The sequence below is a fragment of the Periophthalmus magnuspinnatus genome, chromosome 11 (assembly GCF_009829125.3).
Source record: "Periophthalmus magnuspinnatus isolate fPerMag1 chromosome 11, fPerMag1.2.pri, whole genome shotgun sequence".
Taxonomy (NCBI): Eukaryota; Metazoa; Chordata; class Actinopteri; order Gobiiformes; family Gobiidae; genus Periophthalmus; species Periophthalmus magnuspinnatus.
In genome coordinates, this window is record NC_047136.2 from 19,980,562 (window position 1) to 20,005,035 (window position 24,474).

At 38.7% G+C, this 24,474-nt stretch overlaps 2 protein-coding genes across 2 annotated transcripts; one reads left to right on the forward strand and one right to left on the reverse strand.

The window, feature by feature from the left end:
• Window positions 1-306: 306 nt before the first annotated feature.
• LOC117378520 (ras-related GTP-binding protein C-like) lies at window positions 307-12,873 on the reverse strand. The gene is made up of 7 exons (XM_033975133.2): window positions 12,321-12,873; window positions 11,157-11,360; window positions 9,863-10,062; window positions 8,505-8,619; window positions 7,385-7,527; window positions 6,387-6,535; window positions 307-2,763 (listed from the first exon to the last, which is right to left on the reverse strand). Exons 1-7 carry the CDS (start codon window positions 12,486-12,488, stop codon window positions 2,627-2,629), a joined length of 1,116 nt encoding a protein of 371 aa, XP_033831024.1. The 5' UTR covers window positions 12,489-12,873; the 3' UTR covers window positions 307-2,626.
• ppt1 (palmitoyl-protein thioesterase 1 (ceroid-lipofuscinosis, neuronal 1, infantile)) lies at window positions 12,868-23,641 on the forward strand. Its single transcript, XM_033975122.2, has 10 exons — window positions 12,868-12,903; window positions 13,171-13,289; window positions 14,721-14,830; window positions 17,108-17,235; window positions 17,973-18,043; window positions 19,028-19,130; window positions 20,172-20,262; window positions 20,864-20,962; window positions 21,520-21,591; window positions 22,469-23,641. The coding sequence occupies exons 2-10, from the start codon at window positions 13,175-13,177 to the stop codon at window positions 22,592-22,594; spliced, it is 915 nt and encodes a 304-aa protein (XP_033831013.1). The 5' UTR covers window positions 12,868-12,903; window positions 13,171-13,174; the 3' UTR covers window positions 22,595-23,641.
• The last annotated feature ends 833 nt before the right edge of the window (window positions 23,642-24,474 follow it).

Genomic DNA, 24,474 nt, shown 5'->3' on the forward strand with positions numbered 1-24,474 from the left:
CAGTTTTTCTCTGCGGAGATATACCAATTTAATGCCTTAGGGTGGAACATTCCAGGGCGAGCAATAAAATGCCCACGAGACAAGTTTTATCTTCAAATGTTTGATCTATAAAAAAATATTCATAGAAATGTATTGGGACTTGAGTAGTAACAGCCTTGTAATACCAGTGGCAGTAGTATTCGCAGTAACAGTACTGGTAGTCGTAGTAAAAGAAGTAATAGAAGCTAAAATTGTTATTGTATTCAGCACATGAGAACATGCTGCCACCTGGAGTTCAAATCACACACTACAACAAAAGCAGTGATTCAAGAGAATTGAAAATATTTTTATTAAATACTGATAAATACATTTTATTCAAATCAATAGAAAAAGTAATATCACATTTGACCTAAGTTAAACACAGTGAAACAATACAAGAGAATCAATAAGCGTGTTGTTCTGAGCTGACATTAATTTCATACATTTAATATATTTAATAGTACCATTATGAAAATACTTTGCAATGTCATAGGTAAATAAAAGGTCAAAGGTCATATTTGCGTTACTTACCCTAGGCATAGAATCACTATAGTAACGTTTAAAGGTGCACAATCTGGTCTCCGTGGAGGTGTTATGCTTCACCTGGAATGTACCGCAGTATGGCATTACACATATCTTGCTTCTTTCCCAATTACAAGTATTTTTATTGCTAAAAATACCTTAAAAACATGCAGTTATAATGTGAGTCTGAACAGCAACCTGCTCGTCTCCATAGACATACATCAGTTTAATGCCATGCTGTGGAACATTCCAGGCAATGCAATAACATCTCCATGGAGGTGGGTGGTGTACACTCCACCAGAAAAGTTACTCAGTGCACTTTTATGTATTTTAATTAGGAAAAAAAACTGGTCAAACTTAGTGTAACATGTTTTATAATGAAAATAGTGCAATAGAAGCAAGAAGTAACAAAACGGAGGTAGACATTTTGATTTGGGTCCAAACGTAAACAAATTGTTAAAGAGGGGGTATTTGACTATGGAGTATTAACTGCAACACATAACATATTTAGATCACCATGTTACCTTTTATTGTTTTGAAAATGCTGAATTAAAATGCTATAAATAGTCCAACATAAGATGTCTGTGAAAATGAGGTCCAAAATAAGGTATTAACTTTCATTTTTGACACTCTGAGTCCCCCCTCCCTTTGCTCTCTGCACTCCCCCTTCAGAGCACCACCACTTCACAATGAGCTGCATCCCACTAATGGAGGTACTTCACATCACATCAGGTTTGTCAAGTTGCTGTGTACAGTTTTGTATCATATTTTTGTATATTTATGGAGAATTGTCGTGTGGGAGCATGGGTGACGTAGACTTGTGGGCGGAGCCTTGTACAGGCTTGTACTGCTATCTGTAAGGAGGGTTTGAATAGGGCTAGTGAGAGATTGCTAAATTACTAAAACATGAATGGATGACATCTAAAACCTCTTCAGGCATGTTTTTGATGAGGGACCTGTGTCATAGGAGCAAGCTAAAAAAACAAATAGATTTTGCTTAATACCCCATTTTTAACAAAATTATTAAATCAAAATGTTAAAATTAAAAAGAGTCACAACATATTGGTGTTGCATCGACTAGTTGTGCTTCAAAAGTCTGTAAACATTTTAAATGATTTTTGTAACGAAGTGAGGGGAGGTGGCGGTGGCACAGTGTGTGAAAGTTTCAACCACCAACCAGAGGGTAACCAGTTTGAACACTGCAAAAAAAGAAAAAAAAAAAGGCTACTTTTGTTGTGTCCTCAAGCAGGAAGCTTCAACCACACATACATGTAAATAAAAATCTGGATTTCTGAGATTTAAACAACAAAACAAAATAACAAAATATTGATTCCCCAAACCGTAACTTTTCCCAAATGTCAAAGTTGTTCTATGTGTCCTCTTATGGCACAAGAGGCACAAGAGGACACACAGATTTTACATCATTAAAATAAAAATCAGGCTTTCTATGATTATTAATTAACTATTATCTTTAAACAAAAACATTTCCTACATTATACCCATAGACTGTTTATATAAATGGACATAGCTAACCTGGTAGCCGCCGTGTTCTAAACAGGAAGTGATCATGGGTGTGATTCCGGCTCCATCAACTTTGTCTCCAACTCACTTTACATTGAAAACTGTGTCCTCTCACTTACACTACTGTGTCCGTGAATCAAGATATGAACATTAATATCGGGCGCCTTCTTTCCCCGTGGTTGCTCTTACTAGTGTTGGCAACAGGATTGATTAAACGGTGCGGGCGGGAAGGGGCATTACCTTGTGTTGCTATGATACTCACAGTTTGAATTCCAAATATGGAACTCAGTTCCAAATTGCTAAAATCGACTGCAGCCAAACGCTGTGGGCGATGTCACACTCACTTAGTCCACTTCTGTACACAGTCTATGGTTATGCCTCTTCACTCTTCATCCTTTTCCCGCTGTACTATCCTGTCTAAATATTCCATGAGCTCAGATACAATCTAAGTCAGGTAAAAAAATGATACTGTTGCTCTCCCCAAATGTCCGATCGTTCCTCTGTGTCGTCCCATGGCACTAAAGGTCAAACTTTTGTTATATCTAAGAGATTTCATGAGTCCATGTTAAAGAATGCTTCCGTTGAGTGCGGCAAACTTTAGGCTGCTGTTTCGTTTCTCACTGAGAAGAGACGAGACTCCGCCCACTTCGAAAATCTCATGAATGGCTTTCCGGAAACAGTGGAAATTATAGTCGATCAAACCTGAAACACGAAATAAAAGTCAGATAATCTCACAGGATTTTTCAGGTTTAAATGACTTTTAATTTTCGTCCCATATCCAACCTTCCCTTTTTGTCTAAAATCCTGGAACGTGTCGTCGCCACCCAACTTCAAACCCACCTCACCTCAAACAGTCTCTATGAACCCTTTCAGTCCGGCTTCCGTCCCAAACACAGCACCGAAACAGCTCTGCTCAAAGTTACAAATGATCTCCTCCTCTCCTCCGACTCTGGCCACCTCTCCATCCTCATCCTCTTGGACCTCACTGCAGCCTTCGACACAATCAGCCACTCCATCCTCCTGTCCCGCCTCAAAAACTCACTCAGCATCACCGGCTCTGCTCTCCTCTGGCTCCAGTCCTACCTCACAAACCGGCAACAGTTCATTCACTTCAACCATTGCTCCTCTTCCATAGCCCCCCTCCAGCAGGGAGTCCCCCAGGGTTCGGTGCTTGGTCCTCTCCTCTTCATTCTCTACATCCTCCCCCTCGGCAACATCATTCGTCGTCACGGTCTCCGTTTTCACTGCTACGCTGACGACATCCAACTTTACATCTCCACAACATCAACCCCACAATCCACTCCACTCTCACCCACTGCCTAACAGACATCAAAAACTGGATGAATCACAACTTCCTCAAACTTAACAGCGACAAAACAGACTTCATCATCATCGGTCCACACAACATCGCCAAATCCTCACAACACTTCACCCTCCACTTTGACAACACCACTCTCTCCATCCTCACTCATCCGTAACCTCGGTGTGCTCCTCGACCCCACTCTTTCATTTGAACCCCACGTCAAGCACATAACCCGGACTGCATTCTTTCACCTCAAAAACATAGCCCGTCTCCGCCCATCACTCACCTTCTCTGCCGCTGAGACCCTCATCCACGCATTCATTACATCCAGAATCTACTACTGCAATAGCATCCTCTACGGTACACCATCCAGAACCCTCAACAGACTACAGTGCATTCAGAACTCCGCTGCCCGCCTCCTCACCCACACCCGCTCACATGAACACATCACTCCTGTCCTCCACAAGCTCCACTGGCTCCCCGTCCCTCAGCGCATCCACTTCAAAATCCTTCTTATCACATTCAAAGCTCTCCACAACCTGGCCCCTCCTTACCTCACAGACCTGCTCCACCACCACACTCCATCTCGCTCCCTCCGCTCCTCCAGCTCCAACCTCCTGTCCCTGCCCTGTAGGACCAAGCTCCGAACCTGGGGGGACAGAGCCTTCTCCATCGCTGCCCCCACCCTCTGGAACTCACTACCTAAACCCCTCCGTGACTGCTCTGACCTCCCCACCTTCAAGAAAGAACTCAAAACTCACCTGTTCAAAATCGCTTTTAATGCTTGATTTTATGTTGTAAATTTTTGTGATATTTTATTATTGTATCCACTGTGAAGCGACTTTGAGTGTCCTGAAAAGCGCTATATAAATAAAATTTATTATTATTATTATTATTAAATGTGTGATAAAAACCCACACACCACAGACACGAGGAGAATCGGATGAGATTTTAAATGAGCAGTGAGACACACAAGCTGTGAGGGCACCTGGTCTTAGCTGTTTCCTGTCTACAGTAAAACAACTTACTCTGAGACTCAAGTGTTTCACAGATCAGAGCGCTGGAGAGAGGAGAGAGAGAGGAGAGAGGAGAAAGGAGAGAGAGAGGAGAAAGGAGAGAGAGAGGATTAGGAGAGGAGGGGAGAGGAGAGAAGAGAGTGAGAAAGAGAGAGAAGAGGGAGAGAGAAGAGGAGAGAGAGGGAGGGAGAGAGGAAGGAGGGGAGAGAAGAAAGAGGAGGAAAAAGCAAGGAAAAGAGGATGGACGAGAGAGGAGAGGGAGGGAGAAAGGGAGAGAGGAGAGAGCAGGAGGAAGAGAGAGGAAGAGAGTACTGCACTTATTATTATTAGTGAAATGTGGAGCAGTAGTTCAAATAAATGCTTTCAATGCACAAAAAGGCTGCGATAAAAAACTTCCTGTGACAGTGACTCTACTTCCTGTGTAAAGTCACTATCACAGGAAGAAGAGTCACTATCACAAGAAGAAGAGTCACTATCACAAGAAGAAGAGTCACTATCACAAGAAGAAGAGTCACTATCACAAGAAGAAGAGTCACTATCACAAGAAGAAGAGTCACTATCACAAGAAGAAGAGTCACTATCACAAGAAGAAGAGTCACTATCACAGGAAGTAGTGGATGTGTGGATGTAAACAGACACATGAGGACCTACTCTCGCCTTTTTACTGTTAAAGAACACTTCAGACTGGATAATAGCTCTGTTTTGTGGACTGGGGTCATTATTTGTGGAGAAGACATTCCCCTGGATTATATGAATGAGAATGCTTGAGTTTAACTTTACAACTTGAGCCGAGTTAGAAAGTCGTCTCAATTTGGCCGTTTCCTGAGTTTGCATCTTCCTTCTCTGTGTCTGTCACTCCATCTGCTCCTGACACTGTGTTTTATTGGCTGTTGCTGTGGTGATGTTTTGTGGTTATGATATAACAGAACGGCTGAGAGTTGCTCGGACACCACACACACGAGGAGCTCAGTGGCTCCAAAATAGCACACGAGGATCCAGAGTTAAGGAGAAACAGATCACGGCCTAAATGTAGCTGTGGCTACAGTAGAATCTTAGCCATCACAGAGTGTGAGCTGAATGTTTTTGGGTGTTCAAAAAGCACAATATAAATGAATGCATTGCAGGTCTGTGTCCCTCTGTTGTCCAGGTCAGATCCATAGTAAATGAAAAATTCAAATCTGTAACTGGACAAAAAGTCAGTCATAGAGTGAAGGTGTTTGGCTGCTCATCCAAGACACTTCTTCAGTTCTGGTCAGATTACTGGTGGACACAGCCCCTCCCTTCAGATAGATATAAGGCAAACTACACGGAAACTAACAAATCTGTTTGTTTAAAATTTCTGTTTGGCAGGTTCTAATGACCAACACTATGTGTGAACTGTGCCTGAGCCAAACTTGGCATAATCATTCAGGCCTCTAATGGGTGCTCTCACACCTATTAGCATACTGGCTATTAGCATACAGCCTAGCTCTATTGTTTTCTTTGTTTAGATTTAATAATAATAATAATAATGGCTTACACTTGTAATGCACTTTACAGGCTTGTCAAAGCCTCTCAAAGCGCTACACTATAGTCATTATTAATTAATTAATTTCCACACTTGGTGATGGTAAGCTACTATTGTAGCCAGGCTGCCAATCTGCGCCATCGGCCCCTCCGACCACCACCTATCATTCGCGCACACACACCACTTTCATACTAGACAATGTAGGTGAAGTGTCTTGCCTACAGACACAACGACAGAACTTGGTCCAAGCGGGATTCGATCCTCCGACCTTCGGGTTGGGGGACCAACACTCTAACCACTAGATTTAGGTCTGAGGATGGTGTTATGATTAGGAGATAGATGATGTCTAAGGCCCCAATTCCTGTTCAAAAATGGATTGTCTTTCTTAACAAAAATGGCCTCTTTAACTTCCCTCTCAAACCATTTATTTTCTGTGAAGATGGTGAGATGCAGCTCTAAACCAAAGAAGTTATATATTTATTTAAAAAGTGTTACTGACCTTTCCTCTCAAAGCTCTCCTCTCGCAGGATACAAACTAGAGCCAGGAACTTGGTGACCTCCTTCAGGTACAGCACTGTGGTGTTGTTCAGTTTAATTGTAGCTAAAGACTCTTTATCATAGGCACAACCACTCCCATCCTGCATCAGCCTGAAATAAAAGAGAGCTTCAGCATCTGGTAGAAACATGCACCTCTATGGAGCCCTTTAACGGGCTATAGCTTCTGATCTTAGTAGTTATGGAAATGTTAATACTTTTTCTGGAATATTCCACAGTATGGCATTATTAAACCCATGTATCTCCACGGAGAGGGTTACAATACCTGTCCAACTTACCAGTCAGATAATATTTTTCAAGATATTTTTGAGCAATGAAAACACAAGAATAAATGCAAAATAAACATTTAATGCCGTACTGCAGAACACTCAAGGCAAAGAAATTACATATGCATATTAGTGTAGTGGTGCAAGTGGTGCTCCCACTGGGTAGCGCAGTTTTCTAATGCAGAAGTCAGCAGATTTGTGTCATCATTTTGGTCTTAAAATGTTCATATTAACCCACATTAGAGAATCCTGGTATTTTTATTTCACTATTATGCCAGTAAATCAAAATATGAACATTAATAACAGACAAATCAGGTGCCTTATTTCCCCGTGGTCATGCCCGCTAGCATTAGTAACAGGTTTGCTTGACAGCGTTGCTAAGTGCCTGCTCCCTGCCAAACCAGCGGTGCGGGCGGGAATGGGCGTTACCTTCAACAGCTTCCCTCTCGATTGGCTTTTTGATTGCTATGATACTTGCAGTCAAAATTTCTAATATGGAACTTGGCTCCAAATTCACCCCTACAACTGCTCTAGCCTCGATGAGCTTCATTTGACTGGAGCTGAGAGCTGTGCGTGATGTCACACTCACTTAGTTCACTTTATACAGGTTATGGTCTAAATCAACCAGTAAACATCAGCCATTTTCTGAAGTGTTCAAAAGCAGACACACACTGACCCATAGATGCAGGACACGTCTATGACCACATCAATCATGTCACAGCACAGTTCGTATGACGCCATGTCCACAGGAGAGCTGTCTGTGGCGATGTAGATTTTACTGACCACATCGAACAAGAACGCCTTCTCTATCCCCGAGTGCTGCAACACAAAGGACAGATACGAGAGGGTCAGAGCAACAATTCTGGACTTTATCAATACTGAAATGCAGTACAGTTAGAAGTTTAAACACACCCTCTCATTGTTTTTTTTCTTTATTTTTACAACTTTTTTACATTTTAGATACATACAGAAGATATCAAATCATAGACTGTATATATAAATGGACAGTAGAACCAATTCATGGGCACGTTTCCACCTCCATTGACTCCAATTCTTTACATTAGAAAACTGTGCCCCCTCTCTCTGTCACTGCTGCTGTCAGACTCATCATTTTGGTGTTTGTATTAACCCACTGGTCCTATTTTTTTTTATTTTGCTATTGTGTCTGTGAATCAACATATGGACATTAATAACAGACAAATCAGGCACGTTCTTTCCCTTAGGTCGCTCCTGCTAGCGTTAGCAACAGGTTTGATTGACAGCGTTGCCAAGCGCCCGCTCCCTGCTAAACCAGCGGTGCGAGAGGGAAGGAGCATTACCTTCCACAGCCTCGCTCTGGATTGTCACTTTTATTGCTATGATACTTGTGGTGAGGACTCCAAATATGGAACTCTGCTCCAGATTGGCCCCTATAACTGCTCCAGCCTCGATGAGCTTCATTTGACTGGAGCCGAACGCTGTGGGTGACGTCACACTCACTTAGTCCACTTCTTTATACAGACAATGCATCAAATATATGAAGCAAGATGTATGTAACTTTGTAGAAGAAGAAAAGTTGGAAGGTGGATAGGGGGAGGATTTCAATGTAAAACATTAAAAACACACTTAGTAGAGTTATTTAACTTGTTGTCTTTCCTACATAATTCCACATATCTTGTTTCATATGTTTGATGTCTTCTGTTTGTGTATAAAATGTAGACCGAAGTAAAAATAAAGAAAAATAAAACCCTGCATGAGAGCCTGTGTTTAAACTTCTGACTGGTAGTGTACATTAAAATTAGAACAGTCAAACTCACTGATATAAAAATGTTGAGGAGGTTTTCAAGTGTGGGGAGCTGAGGAATGAGCTTCTGGACGACTTTGCTGAAAGCCTCAAAGATGGAGTGGTCATAGATGCTGGTCAGATAGAAACTGAGGAGAACACAAAGGAGATGAGTTACCTAAACCTCAGATGTGTGTGGCAACCAGAGCAGATAACAAGACAAGTATCTCACATTTATTGAAACATATGTACACTACTAGTCCAAAGATCGGCCACACCCCTACTCAATGTTTTATTTTAATTTTTACTACTTTCTACAACAACATCAAATATATGAAGTAAGATATATGGAATTATTACTTTTTTATTTTTTATACTCAAATCCTCAAAGTAGCCACCCTTGAAAAATATTTAGTGGAGTTATTTACCTTTTTTTCTTTTCAACATAATTCCATATATCTTACTTCTTATATTTGGTGAGTCTTTCTTCTGTGTGGTTATAAAATGGAGAATATAGTAAAAATAAAGAAAAAAAAAACCTTGAATGAGAGGGTGTGTTCAAACTTTTTTGCCTGGTCGTGTACATCATGATCTTGTATTTGTTCATTTAAAACTGCAACATTGACCTGAAACACTCTATAACAGAAGCAGGTCCATTGACTTCCTGTTTACACTGCAGCACTGATTCTTTTTGAAAAATGGCAGCACAACAGGTTTGAGCCAATATGTGAGCGGCCTAGAGTTGACATGTTTCAAAGTCAGTTTATATGAGACTATAGTAAAATAAAAAAAACATTCTTACAATTCTTAAAAGACTAGGAATGTCACAATCCAGTTTATTTGGCTCTAAATCCAATACAGATTCCTGATAACAATCTGATAGTGATATGAAAAGGCCTGTGCTTAAAGATATCCTAATGTGTTATAATGTAAAGTTCTAAACTGGTCCACAAACAGCAGCTTCAGACACACGGCAGCTTGTGTGTCTGATGGAGTGTTTTCTCCATATTCTTCATGTTTGAGGCCTGCAAAACGACAGAAGCCTGAAGCCACACGGAGACTTCCACACATGTAAACAAGTTTGCTCAAGCAGCTCTGTTCCTCCATCGATCTGTCTAAAGTTTGGTTTTAACTCTTAAGGCTCCATGACATCAGAGGTAAAACAGACACCATCTCTGTCATTTATAATGTTTTATCCATTTTAGATCCTCCTCAGTCTGTGTTTAAGCTGCATAGGGCGTTAGATGCAGCGTTAGCTTAGATCGGCAGCCAATACAGATACCAATATTGGATCGGGATTCTACAAAAAAGTTCCACGATTAGGTAAGAAAATTACTATTAATAATTTCTTTAGCACATTGGGGCATCAGTTCAAAATTCCATCCTTCTGACCTGAGATGTACTTTTTCCAGATTGGCATCAGCCAGGTCGTCGTTGGCTCTTTGATGAATATCTCTGTGTGTTTCGATCTTGTGGTCATCTGATAAACCGTCAACTTTGTGAATGAAGACCTCAAAGTTGATGTTTGGGTTCACTCTGAAGGCGCGGGACACAGTGAGATGTAACCGACTCAAGGCTTCCACGTAATCATCCTGGAACAGGAGAAGGGAGAGGGTTAACAATCATCAAGGCCAGATAAAGCCCCACTGTGTAACTTTTTAACCAGAAAATAGATCAAAACTAAAGCATTTTTTTATTGGTGGTTTTCAGACTGTAGAACGTGATGATGTCATACTCCCAGGCGGAGGGCAAATTCTCCCCATTGATAACACTGTATTTTCAAAAATATTCAAAAGCTAAATATCCATCTGTATTAAATAAAATTGGCTTAGAAAATGTTGTGATGTCGTCTGAAACCCAGCTATAGCTCTGCAAAACATGTCCTTCCTCTGAGTGGGCTTGCATTTCCACAACCCTGACTCTACAAGCAAGAAGGCCTCCTCCTTGTTTCCATAAAAATGTTGTTCCTTTGACTTTAATAATCCATAGTATGGCATAAAATGTATCTATCTGCATGTAGAATGTTCCAAAGTATGGTTTTGTTTTTCTATTTCCATGGAAACATGCAGGTGACATGCCGCCTCCAGAAAGTTAAACAGTGTTGCTTTAAACCAGCCCTGTTGTGCTTGTGTCTCTATAGTTATAATCTCTGATATCCGTGGATCATTATGTTATAATTCACACATTTTAAATCACAATATTAATTTAAAATGACTTAACAAAAGAAACAACTCAGCTGACTTCTGTGTTAGAAAATTGCAGTGGCCAGTGGGAGCTGACGTTGGAGTAAAGTCGTCACAACAAAGCGCCGCATGCTGTCAGCGCCCCCTATGGGTAGCTGCGCATCACAACAAACCGCCTTTTGTTTCCAGTGACATTTTCAGTGTTTCGTCATTGTAAGTTGCAGTAATTTGATAATTATTTCATTTAATCAACTTAATCAAGAGCAAAACAATGTATCGTTAATCAAGTCAGATCAATAGAAAGAAAAGACAAGAAGAACAGAGACGACAACAAATAAAAGAGACAGCAATGTAGTATATGTAGTACATATTAAAATGACCAAAAACATCTACCGTTTTCTTTTCTTTTCGTGTTATGTTGGGTTTACATTTCCTTTTATGTCATGTGTGGTAATATTAATAATAATAAAAATAATAATAATTACATCCTGACTGGTTCAAACCTGTGCATCAATGACAAAGATGAGCGCTCCGGTTCCTTTGAAAATCATCTCACTGTCGAACGTCGGGTCGAAGAAATCCACCTGTCCCGGAAAATCCCAGATCTGGAACTGTACGAAGGAGGTGCTGGAGACGTCATCTTTGTAGATTTTATTTGTGCTTTCCAGAAATAAAGTCTCGTTGGGTGACATTTTATGAAACACTACCTGGAGAGAGATAGACAGAAGAGTCTCATTAGAATTCAAATCAAGAACATCGAGAGATTCACATCTTGTGAATCAAACATTGAGAGATTCACATTTTAAACAAAATCTTCTAGTGAATGTCATGTCCCTTAATGATAGGAAAATAGACAACTATTACTATTACTGCTACTGCTCCTACTAGTTACGCATGCTACAATGAAATGTTACACCAAACTCCCAATACTACTACTACTACTAATACTAACACCATCATTTTTAGGAAAGCAGACATCATCTGCTGTGGAGAAACATCACAGATGATTCATAATATAAACTTACACCTGCTACTAGAATTACTTATACTACTATTACTACAGTCAAATGTGGTGATGAAACACTGGTAAAGTCTGAAAAATAAATAAAAGAATAAATAAAAGAAGAGGTCAGAGCAGAACTGGTTTTATCAACTATTTAGAAAAAGTATATTTTCGGGATACTAAAACTAAACACAAAACTAAAACAAGTGTTGAAACTAGGCACTGAATAGTTTTTAAAAGTTTTAGAGTCTTGATGTTAATAAGAAAAAGTATAGGATTGCATGGGGATAGAAACAACCATTATTTTGTTTTTGAAAATTACATGATATTACCAAATAAAAGATTTGTTGAAATTGGTATACTACTACTACGTTCCTTTTTAGTCAGACTTCAAAATGTAGCAAATAACAAAAATATCTCCTTCAAGATGAAAAATTAGGATCGTTGCCATAAAGATTAACAATTTAATACAAAGTATTATACCCTCTGAATGGGGAAAAAGTCCTCAAAATGTAAACAATGGAAGGCTATTGCTTTTTATTAATTTCCTTTGGACCATATTATGTCTAATAACACGTGATTTACAGTGATCGTGTGCAATTAAAGTTCGCTAAAGTAAAGTCTTGAAGGACAGTATTATGAGGTTGTTGGAGTCAGTTTTCACCTTCTGGATGGAGGATTTCCCGCTCCGCCGCAACCCCATCAGCAGGATCCGGGGTTTGTCACTGGATGAGGGGCTCTGTACCTCGGGCTCCTCCGCTCCATAGTCAAAACTCTTCGGAAACGACCCAAAACTTCCCGCCAGCCCGGTTTCGTCGTACTGAATAGACATTTTAACCACTGTCTCCTCAGCTTACGTCCCGTTAAAACGAATGATTGCCTAGTGTTTTAGGCTGTCTTGTTGAAACACGCACGTAAAGATGTCAGATATGTACCCCAAAACAAGTTAGCATCACAAGCTAAGCAACAAATAGCCGAATTGCGCCCATGTTTCTTAAAATGTATCCTTTTAAATGCGACGTATTCATATGAACGTCATTATAAAGGCGACCCAAATTGTCACCTCCCATTAAATATCCATAAATCAGATGAAATCAGATTAAATCCCCAAAAGCAAACAAATGGATAATCATGGACAACTTCTTTACTTCCGCCCTCTTTTCATGTCTTGATTCTGATTGGCTGTTGGGTTCAAACAGTGTCATGTGACCGCCCCCTCTTCAAACAAGCAGGAAGAGAAGTAGTCGGTAATGTTTTGGATTTTAAAAACGTTTTCTTTTATTTTTAATCTTAATTTCACACATCGCAATCAGATTATATCACTTTTTTACGTTGAATCATTTCCTGACTTGTTGTTACGTTATTTTATGTACGATTTGATGATTTTGCATAAGTAGCATAGTTAAATAATCGCTTGTTTGTGATGTGATTACGTTCGCAGTTTACAGAAGATTAAACGCAGACTCTCGTGACTGAATGACTGAATTTTGTCTTATCTATTTGTCTTATTGCAGAGTCATGGCGGCGCTTTTCGTGTGTTTCATGTCCGCTATTTCTCTGCTGTTTGTTGAAGGAAGTCCAATTTTAAATCCCAACAATGAAACAACCCCACTGGTCATTTGGCACGGGATGGGTGAGGACTGCATTTTTTATCTATTATTAAGACAACAGACAACAGCTTAACATCTACAAGATTATTCAAAAAGATTTCAGATGTTAAGAAAAATGTAAAGAAAAATGATTTATTTCTAATTAATTAACGTTTTTAATGTATATGCAACAGGTTATAACCAATTTGTTACCACGAATCGTATTAAAAACACATCTTTATCTTTGTATATTCAAATAACTTTGGCTATATTTTCAGAAGTTTGAGGGGAAAAAAATCAAAATCACAAATTTAAGGGACACTATGAACGTTTACAAGCACCACATCAACAGCAGATCTTAAAAATCTTCATATTCTGTCAATGGACTAATCCAGGTCTAAACCAGGTCTAAACCAGGTCTAAACCAGGTCTAAACCATATCTAAACCAGATCTAAACCAGGACTAAACCAGGATGGAATTAGTTAAACTGAGAAACAAACTCACAGAGTGTCAAAAAATTGACCAACATGTATTTTCGAAAGCAGAGGACTCCCCGTGGCTCAGATTGAAAACAAAGTGACTAGGATATGTATGTCTGTGTTTGAGCATACAACTAGATGATATTGATACTTCTAACTGTAAAGAGGCATCGATCCTGCATTTTCAGTTCTGATACTGACTCTGATACTTTCGCTTTTATTACCTGCTGAACAGATACCAGAGCTGAGTCTGAAAACAGCATTTATTTATATAAAACAAAAATAATCAAGAGAAAACTGATCCAAATGTGTTAAGGGGCTGTTTTTATTTCACAAGTAACGACAAAACGACTTTGTAAATAAAAGTTCAAACATTCTGAGACTTTCTGGGCCGAACACAACCTGTGAATAGTCTCATTGCATTAGTTTATGTCCAAACGGGATATAGACTGAACCGATATTTGGAAAATCCAGCAAATTTTTCAGTATCTGCGGCGATATCTGATACCAATATCGGATTGGTGCATCCCTAGCTAACTATAGGCACTGCTCTGTCTGAGGCTTTGTTAGACTTTAGTGAGCTTTATTTGAACAGAGTCTGAGCATAAATAACTAACTTATCTGAACTACAACAGGTGAGCTGATTTGTGCTGTTAAATAAGTCCCTCTCAAATACCATTACAGTCACAAGCTAGCTAGCATTAGCCAACAGTTTTACAGTTCGCCACTCTCATTTTTTTGTTGAAAGTTAAGCTCCTAAACAGGACCATGAGCGCTCAGACTGATCACAGGATTGTGTTAGACTTTAATCTGAGTTTTAACCTGAGTAGCTGTGCTCTAGACAGAGCAATGCCAATAGTTAGCATCACACCCCCAGGGAATGTTGAGGATGTCAGCTGCAAAGTATCTACAGGAAACCTGCATTTCTTGACTTCAGCAGGACATGCATAATATTTGTTAAGTGCGTTTTAAGTGTTCTTGTTTACTGTTGCCAGGCGACAGCTGTTGTAACCCTCTGAGTATGGGCGCCATCAAGAAAATGATCGAGGAGCAGATCCCCGGCATCTACGTCCTGTCGCTCATGATCGGGAAGAACGTCATCGAGGTAAAACTATTTTATTTATTTTAACATTTGTTCACTTATTTGTCTAAGTTCTGTGAAGTTTTGAGTAAGGATGTGAAATACGGTTGGCAAAAGATAATAAATGATGCTAAAACTAGTATCGCAACTAGATACTTATTGTTCCCAGGTATCGATACTAAAAAAGTCCCATTGAGAGAAATGAACCTTTCCTGAATATCTTTAGAATGATGTTGAGCTGTATCTTTCACAAGTATAAGACACATAGACTAGTATACACCCATGGACCACTATGAACCTACTGGACACCGAGGGATTACACAGATATAAGGCCACATTTGAAAAGAACACAAAGTATCGTGCTATTGGGATCAGTATCGAGTCTATTCCTTAGCATCAAAATTGAGTTTGAAGTTTTAGTATCATGACAACACTACTGTGCAGCTTGTCAGATCATTTACAACAGTGGTGTAGTTAAAAGAACAGCTGGTAACACTGTAGTAACTACACTTGAAATAGCCTTAATAAAACCTGAACAAAGACTTCATTTATAATCAACAAACTGCTTCTTAAGAATGATTCAGGCTTATTCACTATTTAATTAACTCACTCTTCTGGTCAGAGGTGTAGAGTAGCCAAAAGTTGTACTTGAGTAATATTATTTTGAAGTACTGTTACTCTTACTTGAGTACAAGTACAAAGTAATGCTCTAGGAAATTACATAAGTAAGAGTAAAAAAATATTTGGGAAAAGTACCACTTGAGTAAGAGTAACTTGAAGAGTAAATGTCAGGATGTAACATCTGATAACTAAACCAGGACTTAATCAGGTCTAAACCAGATCTAAACCAGATCTAAACCAGATCTAAACCAGATCTAAACCAGGTCTAAACCAGATCTAAACCAGATCCAAACCAGGTCTAAACCAGGTCTAAACCAGATCTAAACCAGGTCTAAACCAGGACTAAACCAGATGATCCAAACTAAATCATATCTGAATGAGCTGCAAGAAACACAAATGTTCAAATCATTTCTTATTGTCGACATAAAGCTCAAGTTAAGACTTAAGACTCACAGTGTGAAGAGGAAGCACAACTTTTACTCGAGTAAGAGAACTATAATATTTGAGAAAAAATGAACTTTAAACTATAAACCTAGGGGTAATAATGGACTCAGACTTGACCTTTAACAGCCACATCAAATCAATAACATCTGAAGCTTTTTACCATCTAAAAACCAGGCTCAGAAAGATTTATCCATGCATTTGTCTCCAGTAGGTTAGACTACTGTAACATCCTGCTCACTGGCCTCTCCAAACGATCCTTAAGAAAGCTGCAGTACATCCAGAACACTGCTGCTCGAGTCCTGACTAGAACCAGGAAGTACTTCACACATGTGTCCTGTGCTCAGGTCTGTGCACTGGCTCCTGTGGCTCAGAGAATAGACTGTATAGCAGCTCTGCTTGTGAACAAGTCTCTCCATGGACCAGCACCAAAGAACATCTCCCACATGTTAGTGCCATATGAACCATCTCACACTCTGAGGACTTCAGGGACCAGCCTCCTGCTGGTGCCCGGAGTCAGGACTAAAGCAGGACTAAAGCAGGACTAAAGCAGGACTAAAGCAGGACTAAAGCAGGACTAAAGCAGGACTAAAGCAGGACTAAAGCAGGACTAAAGCAGGGCTAAACCAGGTCTAAACCAGGTCTAAACCAGGTCTAAACATGGGGAATCAGCGTTCTGATTCTCTCTTCTCTTTTAATGTTCATTTTATGATGATTATTTATGTTTTGATTTGTTGTTTTGTGATTTTAATGTCTTTCTTATTCTGTAAATCACTTTGAATTACCTTGTGTACCAATTGTGCCATACAAATAAACTTGCCTAAAGTAATACAGAAATCCTATGCATTCCAGAACATGTTTGTGAAGGTCTAAACTACAGGGACAAGATCTACGTCTTACTGTACATTGTTCTGAAAAGTCCAAATTTCAGGCTTAAATTTGTAACTCTAGATTTTTCAATTTTCCAAAGGAGCTCCTGAATGCTTCGTAGACCTCCTCACTATTCCAGGTTTGATTGAAATATTCCGATGGCATTTCTTGCAGAACCAGTGGCAGAAGTTACGTCAGGAATTATTGCCCAACATCCTCTCTGTAAATTAAAATTCATAGTAAACTCAACCTGAACCCTTTGCCTTTGCTTTGATCCATAAAAATACTGTGACATTTTTAAACTAGTTTCTCATTTCTTCCATTTTAAGTTGGACACGCCAGATTAATTTGACGTTTTTGGCTTGGCAGGACACTGAAAATGGCTTCTTCATGGAGGTGAATGAGCAGGTGGCGATGGTCTGTGAAAAACTAGCGCAGGACCCCAAGCTTCAGGGAGGATACAATGCCATGGGCTTCTCCCAGGGGGCGCAATTTCTGTATGTATGAAGCTGACTGTCATCATTTTTTGGGTATAGACATTGATAGATATTGTGTTAAAGGGCTCATAGTACGCTATTTTTAAAATCTCTGTTATAATGTTTCCTCATCGCAAACATGCCTTGATTGTTTTGTTTCATTCACACATGTTTAAATCCTCCTGGTTGTGCTTGTGTCTCTATAGTTCTCATCTCTGACACCTGTGGATCATTATGTTGTAATTTGCACATTTAAAATCACAATATTCATCTAAAATGACTTAATAAAAGAAAAAAGTCCACTGACTTCCACGTTAGAAAATTTGTGCCCCAGAGCTGACATTGCCCTAAACATCATCACAACAAAACGCCACATGCTGTTGGCGCCCCCTATGGACACCTGCATGTGTATTCAGACTAATAAAAAAGGGTTACTCAAACATGTGTGAATGAAACAAAAGAGAGTAATGTAGGGCCTGTAATGTTAGGTAGTCTTTTTACTAATTAAAACTGAAATTAAATTAAAAAGTAATTAAATGAAGACTAAAATGAATGTATAAATATTTTGCTTCATACTAAAATCAAAACAAAATGAATATAATGAACACAACATACACACTCTTATTGAAAAAGGTTTAATTTAACCAAATTTGCATACAATTTTATAACTGAAATGCCTCCTCCTCTCACTCCACCTCCTTCTTCTCCTCCTTCAGATCATATTCTTAGTTTGAACATTATTATTGTTGTGTTTTTAGGAGAGCAGTGGCTCAGCGCTGCCCAAATCCTCCAATGAAAACACTCATCTCTGTGGGAGGACAACACCAAGGTACGAACTGCCCCGAAAGTACAGGAGCCATTTCTGCCATTTCAGTTTGTATGAAGCGTGTAAGAACAGACAGTGATGGGAGAATGCTGCAGACTGAAAGAGTAACTACCAGATTACAGTTACTCATGATGAGTATTCAGAGTACGTGTTCTGGGTACATGCAGTTACTTCACTACTGGGTATGACAGATGCTAAACAGGTAGAATCAGAGCGGTACATCCACACTCAGATTCATATTGCCTGATTGTTGAAATTTAAGATGATTAAAATATAAACAGATAAATGTAATGTGAGTGTGTCCCTGACCCACTTCTCTTAGACTCAGATTCACTTCAGAAAACAGTCACCCCTCTTTCTGTAACTGCTGCTGTCAGACTTGTCATTTTGGTCTTAAAATGTTTGTATTAACCTGCTCTACATGATCCTGGTGTTTTTAAGATATGAACATTAATAACCGACAAATCAGGTGCTTCTTTCTTTGAGGTCACTCCCGCTAGTGTTAGCAACAGGTCTGATTGACAGCACTGCTTAAGCGTCCGCTGTTAAACGAGCGGTACAGGTGGGGTGGGGCGTTACCTTCAACAGCCTCACTTCGAATTGGCTCCTTGGATAACAATCAGGTTTGGGAGTCAACAATATACATGAAATGACATTGAAATTTGTCATGATTCTCATGGCTGAAATAATGTTTAATAACAATTATGCCAGGATCAAGATAAAAGTTAAACAATTAAAAAATATTCTGCATATGAATAATTATAATTTTAATATTATGAACAGGCTCCATATTTAAACAGCTGTTACAGTTCTTCACTTTGCTCTAAGTCAAAAAACAAACGAGATCATCAGGAGAAGTTCTGCTCAATGTGGAGATATAATGGAGATTATTTTGTTGATGATTTCATGATTATATAAAACGTTCCACAGATTATATTTAATGCATCTCCTCTAAACTTAAACCCTTGTGCTCTCTGTACTGTACAGGGGTCTATGGCTTTCCCAGATGTCCAGGAGAAACATCTAAAATCTGCGACTACATCCGCGAGGCTCTGAACACTGGAGCCTACAACGACTGGATCCAGAAACAGTGTGTTCTTTCTCATTGTTTTAAAGTCACACTATGCACCTGCTCTTGCACGGGGTCCATCACCTGCTTGTCTCCATGGAGATGTTAATACTTTAGAATGTTCCGCAGTATGGCAGTAAACTTGGATCCAGAATTCGACTCTCTCCAGAGGGGTGCCCAAGTGAGGTTTCTGCCCCCAGACTCAGACATTTCTGTTGACAGGCCTGTAATAAGTTAACTTTTTTAAAATTATTATTATTTATTTGTAACTTTTTTTAATATATACAACATTAAACAAACAAACCAAACAAATGAACAATACTGAATACTGAATACAGACTGGTCTGAAAAACACACACTCATGTCCAAAGTGGCTGTCAATTTGAGTCTATTTGACACTTAAGTCCGATTGCTTCCGGTGGCTTCTTCCATTTGTCTATGAAAAGCTGAGAATTTCCATCAATATAATGTCCAAGTTTGATCATAGTCAGGACGTCTGATATAAGGAAAATAGAGGAAGGATCATCACCCACTTTACCATAATACTCTTTCTATGCATCATTAAGAATGACTGAACAATATGCTCATTTTGTACCAGTGAGGGAGGAATATGTCCAAGTAAACACATCATTGGGTTTCCTGCCATCTGCTGACCTATGGCTTTACTAATATTGGCACAGACCTTATTTCTAAATGTTTGGATATACATTCCCATAAGCAATGGTACCTCGTGCCCACATGAGTTTCACAATTCAGGCAATTTGGTGATGTCCCCACACTGTACTTATAAGTTAACTGTTTTAAATAAGACCCATTTTTGTCCCTACACTGGTATTGGTTCATATCGGATCTCAACAGATATTTAAAGCCAAAGTATCAATATCTGAAATGAAAAAGCTGGATCGGTGCCTCCCTAATCTCAATGGAGATAAGGTGATGGACCCTCCACCAGAAAAGTTATATAGTGCATTTTGACACAGTAAATTACAGTAAAACAGACTGCAGCGTTTATCAGTGCATATTTGTAAATGCTAAATCTGAAAGTGTTCTGTTCTGATGTAGTCTGGTCCAGGCGGAGTACTGGCACGACCCTCTGAACGATGACCTCTACAAGAAACACAGTCTGTTCTTGGCCGATATCAACCAGGAGAGAGTGAGTGTGGAACATGAGCCTGTGTACTGGGTTTTATTCTGTGCAATCCATAGACTGTATATATAAATGGACATAGCTAATCTGCTAGCCACCGTGTTCCACCAGGAAGTGAGCATGGGTGCGCTTCTGGTTCTGCTGACTTTGGCTCCAATTGACTTTACGTTGAAAAACTGTGGCCCCTCTCTCTGTAACTTTTTATCTCACTATTGTGTCCATAAATCAAGATATGAACATTAATAACAGACGAATCAGGTGCCTTCTTTTCCTGAGGATGCCCCGTTGATCACTTCCTGTTTGGAACGCGGCCGCTAGCACGTTATCAATGTCCATTTATATATACAGTCTATGGTTAAAACTATTCAAAAATCTGCCAATGAACTAATCCTTTCACTAGTCAGTGAACAAACATAACTGTATAAATGTACATGGCCAGTCAGAGGTTTAGACACGCCCCCTCAGTTTTTTTCCATTTATTTTTACTACTTTTTACATTTTATATGCACACAGAACATATCAGATATATGAAGTAAGATATCTGGAATTATGTGGTAAAGAAAAAATTATAAATGTATATAATATAAATATGTTTATTTGTTTGCAGGGCGTGAATGAGACTTACAAGAAAAACCTGCAGATGTTGGAGAAGTTTGTGATGGTGAAGTTCCTGCAGGACAGTGTAGTGGACCCTGTGGATACTGAGGTACTTATACTGCATATACTGTACTGAGGCACTACAACTTCACATACTATACTGAGGTACTACTACAGCATGCACTACACTAAGGTACTACTACTACTGCATATACTATACTGTACTAATACTGTACTAATACACATATACTGACAGTGATGGAAGAATATTTTGAAAATGTATTTAGTCACAGAATACAAAATACATTTTTACTGCAGTATTTAGTAAAGTATTCTTTCACATGGTCCAATCAGAGTACTGTGTCTGAATACTCTAAATACTTTGTCATGTGTTTTCACTATAACATAATGTAATAGTATTACAAATATATCTATCTTATTTATTTATTTGTGTTGTTATGCCCCTGGGTTCCTTTTAATCTAGAAAAGTAAATGTAATCTGAATACCACCAAATGAAAGAGTAACTACTAGAATACACACAATGTTTATTCGGAGTATGTACATGTGTTCAGTTACTTCCCATCACTGTGTATTTATTAAACTTCCTCCACATTCACTCTATAACACACCTTTAAGCTAACCCTGTTCTGGTGTTGTTGTTGCAGTGGTTTGGGTTCCTCAAAACGGGTCAGGCCAAAGAGACCGAGACGCTACAGGAGAGTGTGCTTTACAAAGAGGCGAGTCTGACACAGAAATGCTATTCTTTCAAAATAAAATGTCTGCATGTCGTAAATAAGTGTACAAATGCACTGGAGGGGAGCTGGGCTAAGTGTCTTGCTCAAAGGTGTGTCGGGATAGAAACACTAAGGGTCATGTCTAAGTCTAGTTTAGTAAGAACAAGCTTTTCCCTGAATATAAGCCTCTTTTATTGATAATTACAGGACTTTTTATAACACGTTACAAAAGCAGTTACCATCACTCCGATGGTCAGTGACGGTAACTGCTCTTGTAGCCACAACTTCCCTGGGTCAGACTGATGATAGTGTGGCTAAGACAAAATACAAAATAGATTTAAAGAGCACATTCTCAGGAGCCTGTGGTCAATCTGAATGCTCATGGTCCTATGTAGGAGTTTGGTTTTCAAAAAACTGAACTGAAAAACTGTTGGCTAATGCTAGCTAACTTGTGACTGTAATGTTATTTGAGAGGGACTTGTTTAGAAACACAAATCAGCTCACCTGTTGTAGTTCAGATACATTCTTTATTGTCAGATTGTGTTAAAACAAAACTCAGATTAAAGTTTAACTTAAGTAACAGGGCTTCAGACAGAGCAGTGCCTCCAGTTAGTATTACACCCTCAGGAAATGTTGATGTGTTTTTTCTTTTTGTCTTGTAGAGATATTATCCATGACAATAATGTTAAGTGGGTTTTATGAACAAGGGATTGGATTATATTTTGAAAGTAGTAAAATCCATTTGGAAAAACAGCACTAAGAGTAAACCAAAGCCTGGATTCATTCAATCATTTATTATTTCTTTCTGTTTTTTACAAATTAACTTGTTAATTTAAAACTCATTTGTCATGTTTATAATTTAAAACTCGCTGTTTTCCAGGATCGTTTGGGACTCGCCGCAATGGACAAAGCTGGAAAGTTAGTATTTCTGAAAACTGAAGGAGATCACCTCCAGTTCACCCGGGAGTGGTTTGTAGATAACCTGATCCCGTTCCTCCGATCTTAAAAATAATCTTAAACATAATATCATTTAAGTCAAAGCTCAAAATACTGTAACAAAAACACTGGTAACTTTGCACTTTCATTTTGTATGAAGCCAGTTTAATTTTAATTTATTACATTTAATTTGTCATTACTTTCTTCAAAGTCAAGGGTTTACATATAGGCAGATTACTACGGCTTTAAACAATTTAGAAAAAAACAAATGATGATAAATAAATACAAATAATTTTAGTAATCCTAATTGACCTAAAACAGGAAAATTTTAGTCTGATTTCATGTCAGACAGTGAGGAAAAAAGCATATGTATCTTCTTTGTATAGTGTATGTAAACTCGTTTCAACTGTATAATCTCACACTCGTGGATCATTATGTTATAATTTTCTCAGTTTAAATCACAAAATTCATCTAAAACAACTTAATAAAAGGAACAAGTGCACTGACTTCTGCGTTAGAAAACTGTGGTGCCCAATGGAATCTGACGTCACTGTAAACATCATCACAACAAAGCACAGAAACAATCTGATCAAACCAAGTCAGAATTAGAAAAACATGAAAACCTGTCATATGCACTTTAAAGGTACACTGTGTCACTTTTGTGGAGGGTCTTGTTCCACAGTCTGGCAAATAAATGATCTATCTCCGTGGAGACAAGTATGACTCCACCAAGCCAAGTTACAGGTCAGATCTGTGAAGAAGACCTAATGGATTTAATGCATCACCATGGAGAAGCAGAGCACTGACCCTCCACAGGAAAAGTTACATAGTGCATCTTTAACTTTACTTTTTGGGGTCCAGTGATGTTGCTACAATCTTTGACTTTTAACACAGCAGCCATTTTATTTTTCATGAAATTTTATCTAATGAAGTGGAATTATGAGTTGAGATAATCTGATGTTCTGTCTCATTTTTATGCTTTAAAATGATTTTATTTTTGAGGTGAGGAAGCTGTCAAAATGAAATAAAATGTACAAATGTATCTTGTAATTTCTGTCAATTTACAGATGTGGCTAAAGTATCCAACATATGGCTTTCAAGTAAAAGAACTGTATTTTAGAGCTGTTACAAGTATTGATTCGATGCTAATTGATACTAATATATATATATATATATATATATATATAGCTGTATAACTTTGTTGTGTCTTTAGGCAAGACACTTCATCCACATTGCCTAGTGTGAAAGTGATGTGAGTGTTGTTTGTGGTCAGAAGGGTGATGGTGCAGAATGGCTGATTTTCTTTACCAATAGAATCACCTGTTTTCAAGGCAAAACAGTCCCATGTTCTAATGTTGTTACCTCATCAAAAACGTGGAGAGGTTTTAGATGTCATCCATGCACGTTTGAGTAATCTAGCAATCTCTCCCAGGCCCTATTCAAACCCTCCTTACAGTTAGCAGTACAAGCCTACATCACCACCTATGATTGTCCATTACTGCTTGTGGCAAAGTGGGCCTTTGTCCCTTTTAGTATCACCATCATTTTGTTTATTCACACCTTTGTTCATTTCCAATAATTTTTCAATATCCAACTAATCCTAACTATCCCGGCTTTGTTTTGTTTAGTGTTTCAGTTAGTCTACCTTAAATTTAAACACCACACACACCTGTTACTTTAAAGATACACACATACACAAGTTCATTTATTGCATCTTTTTATTGATGTTTTCAAATGAGCATCTGGACCCAAAATCCATAAACAGAATAAGAGAACTTAAGACGTTTTTACAGCCTTCTGCATCAGAGCCGTTTGAGCTGAACCTTAAGCAGCAGTGGTTTTCACACCAGACCAGACACAGTAAACTTTATTTCATAGTTCAAATATTTGTTCACACCGTTTTACATGGAATGATTCTACACTTCGGAATGTCGAACTGTGGTATTTTTA